The 9,401-nt window shown below is 36.1% G+C and overlaps 1 protein-coding gene across 2 annotated transcripts; it reads right to left on the bottom strand.

Annotated features, from left to right (window-relative positions):
* Positions 1–7,293: 7,293 nt before the first annotated feature.
* On the bottom strand, positions 7,294–9,345 carry LOC110443187 (serine/arginine-rich splicing factor 2-like). Of its 2 annotated transcripts, none has more exons than XM_021487237.1 (2): positions 8,857–9,345; positions 7,294–8,446 (listed from the first exon to the last, which is right to left on the bottom strand). In XM_021487237.1, the coding sequence occupies exons 1-2, from the start codon at positions 9,198–9,200 to the stop codon at positions 8,206–8,208; spliced, it is 585 nt and encodes a 194-aa protein (XP_021342912.1). In that variant the 5' UTR covers positions 9,201–9,345; the 3' UTR covers positions 7,294–8,205. The 2 variants fall into 2 exon arrangements, with proteins under 2 accessions (XP_021342912.1, XP_021342913.1); XM_021487238.1 differs by having other exon boundaries at positions 8,872–9,344.
* Positions 9,346–9,401: the final 56 nt, after the last annotated feature.

The raw sequence follows: 9,401 nt of genomic DNA, 5'->3' as shown, positions 1-9,401 counted from the left end.
CATTTTATGGTACGCGCATATGATATCGTCCCTGTCCATTTCAAAATCAGCTACCTGTTGCAGCCATGAGCAAATCGGATCAAATTTGTCGAGCGCTCGAGATAGTAAGTCGAGCGCTCGACTTAAATAAAACTAGAAATATGTCGGAATGACATGAAAGTCACCACATCATTGTGTATGATAATTTTCGATAAATCATTGACCAAGCTACAACGGATATATTTCCACCTGTCAATCAAAATGGTAAACTATGACCAGGTGTTAATACATTCATGTTGTCCATGTAGCCATGCCAACACATGGAATTAATGAGAATGTAACGTTAGCGTTGACCGACACCTCGAACTCGAATACGGGGAGATCTGCGCGCTGACACGGTCACCTGGCATGGGCAGAACAGGTAATTGGAATATAACGATGTTGTTTTCACAACAATAAGTTTCAGAAAAGATTCAATCTTATATACGGATAAATCTTATACTTTTTTGTTGTTATGAAATACACTTTTCCGAGATGTTTTCTGATCGTCTGCAAATCCAACTGAATCGGTCATATATCGGCAGAATGTAATGAAAGGCAGTTCATGTCAAAAACGAGCTAAAATAACGCGTTAAAAATAGTTTTAACGCGTTAAATGCTATCACGTTAAATATATACTTTTAACGCGTTAAATAACCAAAAATATTTTAACGCGATTAAATACTTCCCAAATTTAATGCGTGAAATGTTGTACTTATTTTGTTAACGCGTTAAAGTGTCATAAATGAATGAAACAATAAAATGTGCAGTTACATACAGTACTTAATCAGGGCTGACGACGCCAGGACCTGTTTTTAAATGAAATCCTGTCAACCGTGGATTACAGATTAATAATCTTATCGTGGATAAAGGATTATTTTGGCAACGCACCATAACCATAACCATTACTTAGGCCTAACGTTTATGCAGGAAAATTCGTCACATTAGTAAGGGCTTCAGTTATTATACATCTATCAAAATGCCGATAAGCACCAGTCAGTACAGAAGAACATTTGACTGAAATGCCTATAAATAAACAGTGTTGTAAACACGCTTTCGCTTGAATGACGTCACGCAGCAACAAAAAACATTAAATATAAGTATTCTTTTTAAAAAATAATGATGTTAACAAATCGGAAATCAAATGAGAATAAACATCTACTGTAAATGTATGCTTCTTGTAGTCAGCATGACCATAAACCTATTGTTTTATGCGACTTTGCTTTAATTTAATTGAAATTCGAGAAAATATTGCTCAATACAGCTATTACGTCTTTTCGTATTGCAGAGTTATCTGCACTTGTGAGCAAGTATTGATTGTTACGTCATTTATTTGTGAGAGTACCGTCATCTGATCAATGTTTGAGAAAATGACGTAATTTTCTCACACAAACCAATGACGTACCAATCGATACCTGCTCACAAGAGAGGATAACCTTGCAATACGCAAAGACGGAATAATTTATAGGTGAATATAGCTCAATCTCGGCAGAGTGTACTGGACTTGACAATCCCATTGAAATCTGAGCGAGAAATAGGGGGGGATACTTAGCCTAAATAAAGACTTCCTAATTCCATGCATAAATCATAATTTAAAAAATATCAAAAATCAAAAAGGGTCACAATAAAACGCTCACTAACCAGTAGGCCGGCTAAGTGTGCTTGTATAATAATATCCAAAGTTTACCCAGTGCCTTTCAAAACAAGATGTCATTGAAAGAATATATTGAATGCAATGTAGCTGAAAAGGTTATGCAGTTACCTCCCTTACAACGCCATCTAGCGTCACTACGTTTTGGGCGGGAACCAATGCAAATTGTCCCGAAGAATAAAACTAACAAAGTTTCAAAAATACAAACTTGCTTGACAATTTGGATCAGACGTTTTTTGTCATTTATACTTCGTCAAATTTGCTCGACATCAAATGTTTCTAGCTTACAGTAGCGTCGCAGAGCAAAACAACCCAAAACGTAAAATCCAGAATATTACGTGACCCTACCTGCCTGCCTTTTCGTAGCTCTATAAGATACCTACTTTCATTCTTGTTTTCCCTCAAAATCTACTTTCCTTTTGGACTAACGATTACTTTATACATACCCAAGAATCAAATCGTTTCGGGGCGTTGGCGTGGATGCAGGACGCCCAAAGCACAACTGTCCTCACTGCATTTCTTACATCGTCAAAATATTTGTTAACGCAATAATTATGTATTTAAGGTCATTGGACGGAAACAGGAAGTACATCCCTAGCTGAAAATCCAATGTAGGGAGACAGTATCACAATTTCCTCAAATTTAATAAATTTTAATATTAAACTGATGAATATTGTATGTTTATTATTGAAAGTGTGTTCTCTCAATATTAAAGTATTTCAAAGCAATCCAGGTAATTCAGGTGTTTTTTTTATCAATGAGTCACGTGTCCATTTTTCTGTACTTCAGGAAACCGGCTACCTATTTCACTACTGTGAAGTTTTTCAAGAACGATAACTCTTGCCTGCAATTACTATGTGTATATGGTTTTATTATAAAATGTCAATTTTTATATCGTGAATTAATTTTACACAATTTCAGCATTTATTAAATTGATATACATTATTGCAATACCAATGTATGTCAGTATCATTTTTATTGACATTATTTTGTAAAAATATTCCGTCTTTAATGTTTTTTTCAAAATTCACTCATTTTTTCATAAATTTCCATTTAAAATCCTTAAAATTCAGACCTATATTTTTTTTTCTTTACTTTAAAGCAATATAACTACAAAATTTGAAGAAATTCTACTGAAAACTGGTGACACAATCCTATTAACTTAACGCGATAAAATTGTATATTTAATGCGATAGCATTTAACGCGTTAAAACCTTGTTTAACGCATAAGTTTATCTCGTTTTTGACATGAACTGCCTTTCATAGAATGTGTACAAACATGTCCGACTAGGACCGCTAACAGCCGAATTTGCGAGACATGAAGAACACCCAACAATTGTGGTTTCAGCAATTCTCCTTCGTAAAGAAAAAATCCGAATGTATTTGGCCGTTTTGAACCTGTTAATATTTATTTTTCAAACTTATTATCATTATCGGTTCAATTTGCATGGATGTCATCTTGTAAATTCCTGCCGGTTAATAAAATTACGCGACCTCGGCTCTTTGAGGTACATAAACTTTATAACTGAATTGACGAGTTCAGCATGATTTTACCCAAGAACGACATTTAAACCACCGAATGATAAATTCGATGCAATTCTTCGTTGTTTTCCCCCCGATACGTGGTATTTATCAATTCGTAACGTTCTGAAAAGTTGGGCCTACTTTACTAGTGTATTTATCCGATTCTATCGTACAATACGACATAAACTTGCAACTTTTCGTACATTGTTAAATTGGCAATGCAATCAGGGATTAGTCAACGAAATTTTATTGCTTCGAGCATATTTCAAAAAAAATCCATATATCCTCAAAATTTTAACAAGAAATGGTTGCTACCACAGGTTTTAGATTGTTCTCGAGTATCCTGTACATCCTTTCCTTCTTGACAATTCAGGTTTCCTTAAAACAATGCACAGTATATACAAATATTATTAGTAGTCGTTAGTCAGACAATAGATTAATCAGTCAATAGCTATTTATAATACGACAGTTTACCTCTTCGGGAATTTTAAAGGGGGCCGATTCATACTAGGAACATCTGTAGGTTATATGCGATTCCTGTGGGAAATTTGGATCGCCTTTAGGTTTTATCCTATTTCTGTTTAAAAAGGAAATCAATTTCAAAGTTATCCAAGAGCTTGTAATTAGTGCCAGGTATATTCTGACAGAAGCATACACTTAAAAGCCTTGGACAACAGGTCAAAATCTGGGACCGAAACCGAAATTAAAAATCCCCACCGGGGTGACTAAAAATATGTCTCTTTAACCAGCCACTGTAGTTCATTCTATAGATCAAGCAAGATCTTTTCAACACTCAACACACAGGGTATGCGCAAAAATTTGAAGCAGTGCATGCAGAATCATCGCAAACATCCGGTACCGCGATATCATCAGTAACAGACAACTTATGTTTACAGCCTTTTATCACGTGCAAAACGTCACTCTTGAATACAGCGATCTACTGAAGTCTTTGTTCGAGTGATTCAGTCAAATAGAGCAGTAGAAATGAATGACAAAGGACAGGTTGAGCTGTTTTGTATAGAAGGATCAGGTAATTAGTCAACACTCCATTATTTGGATAACGAAGTCGGCCGATTTGATAAGCAGGGTAAACCACAACAGGGGAGTTGATTCTAGCTAAGTTATATAAACAATTATACTCAGGCCATTTTCTAAACGCTAAAATTAACCGCCTATGTAGTAACACTATCCTTAGCTGGTAATGTAATGCGAGAATGTGTTGAATTCTGTTATCCAGAATTTAAATCTAACTACGTGTATATATGTAGTTCAACAATAATGTCTTAAAAAAGACGTGTTGTCCAAATAAATTCGTTATCGTTCACCAGCTGGAGAAAAAATGCAAAAAATAATCCTTTGGATGAACAAACTTCATATTATCTGTGGTTATAGGGCCTTTGCAAACAGCCGGAGCTGCCATTTCGGCACCAACAGCTAGCATTCAACAATTCTAGCACTGCCCAACCACATACTCATTTACAGCCGAGTAGACTGGAACAAGCGTAGTAAAGTATCTTGCTCAAAGATACAACACAGATCTATGCCTCGACTTGAACCTGCAACCCCTTGGTCACAAGCCTGGCGTCCTACCGTGTCTTCAACAACATACTCCTTTGTTCCAATGACTTTTAATAGACCCAGTACTCCAGGGATCAGTTTATTTTCTTTATTTCTGAGCCATTAGACTCATAGGCTAAATGTCAAATAATTACATCACGTTAAGCATAATCTTAATTAAAGCGCTTGAAATACTGCGCTTATTTAGTTTCTTTAGTGTTTGCCCATATATCTGTTGAAATTTGATAATGCAGTAAAGCGATCAAGTACCTTTACATTTTGTTAACAAAGAATGTCCAGCCTCATTTGTTATCTGAAAATGCAACTTGGAAGATGGTGAATTTATAGAGGTCATGTTTTCTATGACCTCTGCTTAAAAGCGTTACTAAATCTTTTTCTATGTGAAGATTCAGGCAAGATTTTCTATCCGCGGATGGAAAGGTCATACACCTTTGATTTATTTTCATAAAAAACCCCACTTCAAATGCTATTTTTTTAATGTCAACATAATGTTTCGCTCTCAAAAATCGATCGTTTAACCTCTTTACGTGAAGTATATGATCGTGAACCTCTACCAATATGTAAAAGAGAGCAGCTTCACGTGTCCGACAATATTTGTTTACGAAAATAAGTGTTGTGTTCGCAGAACTGGAAAGATATAGTTGCACAAGCACCTTGATCCTTGGTATAGCGACCTTATATAAATGAGGTGCGAGAGTAATTTCAAAACTTCACCTGTGTCCATCCCCCACCCCCAACCTCTTTCACAGATGCATATATATATGTATACAACTTATTATTTAATAGTTTCTTCAGAGTCCCTGTTTTGTAAATATCAATCGTCTCGTCTTGGGGATACTTCCTTTCAAATTTGATAACGGAATAAGTTGGCAATAGCTCACTTTATATTTTGGACCAGATGGGCTTGGACAACAAACACCTGTACTATTTAGAAACATTATGATCCACATTGACAGAGGGATGTTACAATTACTATTTGTTTGAAACTGGTCTTGAAGTTTAGGATGAAGAGGACATAAAACAAATTTAACCAATTTGAGTCTCGAGGACCCAGTTTGTGACCACCACATAAGCTTAGCATGGCACTCCAAACCAGTAAAGTTAAAATTTGCTTCCACGTAGTGGGAACCCTGCATACAAATGTCTCGGCCTTGTAATGTTGAACTGCTTACAGTGTTGTTTAAAGATTAATTTAATAAAACACCATTTAATATCTTAATCCAAAAACAGCAATTGAAATTCAAATCATATATTTTACCAATACCTATCAACCCTATTTACACTCTACAAAAATTCATATACAAACTATTATATTATTTAGTATTATACAAATTCTGCTCATTTTTCAGTCCGACATTAATCTAAACCTAGGGAGGAAAACAATTGGTGTAAATCTGCCAAAAAGGCATGTTTTACCACAAAATTTTAAATTAATTGGAAAATGAATTGTTGGAAAAAAAGTTGCATTCATTATCAATTGGATTCTTTGTTCAATTTGAAATAGTGAAAATGAAATGAAACATTTTGGACGGCATCATTCAAAGATTTTGAATTATTTGGCTAGCTGCATAAGGCACATGTAGTCAAGCTTACCGTGTAAGTTTAGAAACAATGTAGGATACTGAAGTGCCTTCCTTCACAAAATTATTGAAAAAACGTAGAGCAATATCGCAAGTTCATAATGAGCAAAAAGTAGTATTACCTTATTTTCCATTTTATTTCAAGATATTGTATTCCAAATACAGTTTAGGACTCTCAACTGCCTTAATCCATGTCCCTTTAGCTGTAAATCTTTGGAGAGAACTTCAAAGTAGACCAGTTGTGATTGTAATGAAAGCCATTACATTAGTAACAATAAATATTAATGCTCAGCTGAAAGGGTTAGTTTGTGACCCTAGCAAGCCCCACCTACACAGGATATATTGGTGTAGTACTTCAGAGTTCAGATTAGAAGTAGTATTTGCGATAAATCTTAAATGCTAAGCATAAAAAATGTTTTAAGTCACTGAAGTAGAAAATATCTACAATGCCACAGTGACCTACATTATTAGTATAACAGTTTAAGTGCTTAAGATCAGTTCCTTTTTCCTGAAGAATGGAAGATAATGATCATACCTGGTGCCACTGAAAACCTTTGCAAACCTCGAGATTATATTCGCATATTAAAAGTTTGACGACTGACCTAAAATATCTGGCCAAATCAATGAAGCAAGAAGTATGTCCAAGTGACCCAAATTTGATATACTGGTTTACGACCACTCAAAATTTCTTCAATTGGGTAATGAAACCTAACAAAATGTCCAGCAAAGATGTTGTATGAACCAGGAGAAAAAGGGAGCATTTATATCCCCTCCACTAGGTTATGCGAGAAAAAATCCTGAGTCCAGGTATTCCAGACTAAAGTAAAAAGCTTTCACCGGGCCCCTCGAAATTCATACTCTACTTGCACCTAGCTATCTATAATTCTGAACCCTGCAAATATTATTGAAGACGTGTCCTGAAAACATCTAACAAATTAAAGGGTTTATTCTTGATGGAATATGCTGCAGTTAATAAACACATTGTTCTTGTTTTATTCCCCTTAAGTTTTTGGTATTCAACAAGCTCTCGCAGATTCTTCAAAATTCATTACAAAATTTTTAAACGCATAGGAATTATTTAATCACAACACTGATTTTGTTGTTGTCTATGTATGAATGTGATATTCTTTTCCACATTAACAGAAGTTGTTATTGTTTTATCTCGTCTTAATTTTTTTGATTTGAAAAAAAAAATCTGGAGGCAAGAAGAAACAGCTAACAGGATCTGCCACCCGAGCATGACCAGCAACACTCCGGACTGCAGAGCAAATACAGCAACTGCTTCGGCAGGATTTCGAACCCCTGGCAGTACACTCTGCAAGCCCCTCTTTCTCAGCTGTATTCAGCACACAGCATAACTAACACCTTACTGCTCCTACAGCACATGTGAAATAGAAGAAATCATGTGTTAATGGAAACGACTGAATGATTTATTTACAATAAAATGTGTCTATCATGAGTTGCACAATACTAAAATAGTTCAAAGGAGTTTCCTTCTCAAAAGTGTTTTCACATTGCTTAAAATACAGGTACATGCATGTTTTAATCAGTCATTTGATTTCTCAACTTGAAAATAAAACTCCAAGCATGATTTTCTGAAATCACAAAATGATATTGGAACACTTTTTTCTCCACAATATAAATTCCACTGTTTAGTTTGACTGAGCAACGATCTTTTAATAAAATGAGCGATTTTACTACATATGGGGATGAATGTATCTATAAAATAGTAACCTTTCATTGTCACATGATCGGCTTGAATGACAGTATGTGCTCAGCCAGTCAACATGGAAAGGATAAGCTATGCCGGTCATCATTCTTTCATTCAATATTGATGATATCAAGACTTTTAGCTCAGTCGTCACCGGCGTTGTCATCATGATTTCTGTGACTTGGCGACCTTGATGGAGATTTAGAGGCATCCCTTGATCTGCTTCTGCTGCGACTTATGCTCTTGCTTTTGCTCCTGCTACGACTGCGACTGTAGCTCCTTGACCTGGAGTGACTGCGGGATCGTGACCTACTACGCCTCCTCCTTGATCGTGACCTTGATCTTCTTCCTCTTGATCTAGAACGAGATCGGGACCTTGACCGCCTGAAAGATTAAAACAAAAGCAAAATTAAAACTTTTGATAGTAACGTTTACGCCAGAGATAAACATTTTAATTCGGATAATCATAATATAACATTCATCTTTACATTAATCGACATAAATAGTTCATTATACAAAACAAAATAACAAACTTGGGTGAACAATATTTTAAAAGATGACACGAGTTATTGTAGAAAGTTCTCATTTAACATTTAGGTAGATCTTTGCATAGGATAGAAAAAAACGCCTAGTACCACGTGGAATTTGTAGTTGCCTCGGGAGAATAAAACAACTTTATTTTGAGTTTTGACGACATCAGAAATGGCATTATCGTTATTTTTACAGTGATGTTTTATATTTCAAGCTCAATAATAATATAAAGAAGAAAATCGGTACAGCCATTGAGCCCTTACCGAGACCGTCCATACCCATAGCTTCGGCGAGGTGGTGCCCTACTTCGGTGGGACTCGTTGGGACGTCCGTATCTCGCCATCTGGACTCTCAGTTCCCTCCCATCCATGATAGCGCCGTCCATACTCTCAAGCGCATCTTCCGCATCACGTTTGTCGTAGTATCGTACAAAGGCAAATCCCCTACTTTCACGAGTAAATCTGTCGCGGGGAATGTACACATCTCCAACGTCGCCATATTTTTCAAAGGCACGCCGCAAATCTTCCGGCGTCGTTCTGTAGGTTAAATTGTCCACTTTGAGGGATGCCATCCCCTCAATATCGGGTGGTCCTCGACCATAACTCATTTTTAAGTGTTCACAGTGCAATCAAATTTAAAACAATCGAGTAAATACCAGCACCGTTCCAAATAGTTGTCCTGCCTTTGTCACGCAACGTGGGTAAAACGCTTCCTCTTCGCGCTCATGCGGCAATGACGTCATTTGTCGGAAAGTCTTGCTCGGTTGTATGTTTGTTTCGTTGATGCTTCAAAATGGAGCGTATTTTCT

This window comes from Mizuhopecten yessoensis, unplaced genomic scaffold, assembly GCF_002113885.1.
Source record: "Mizuhopecten yessoensis strain PY_sf001 unplaced genomic scaffold, ASM211388v2 scaffold716331, whole genome shotgun sequence".
In the NCBI taxonomy this organism is placed as follows: domain Eukaryota; kingdom Metazoa; phylum Mollusca; class Bivalvia; order Pectinida; family Pectinidae; genus Mizuhopecten; species Mizuhopecten yessoensis.
This window is presented reverse-complemented; position numbering and strand designations above follow the sequence as displayed.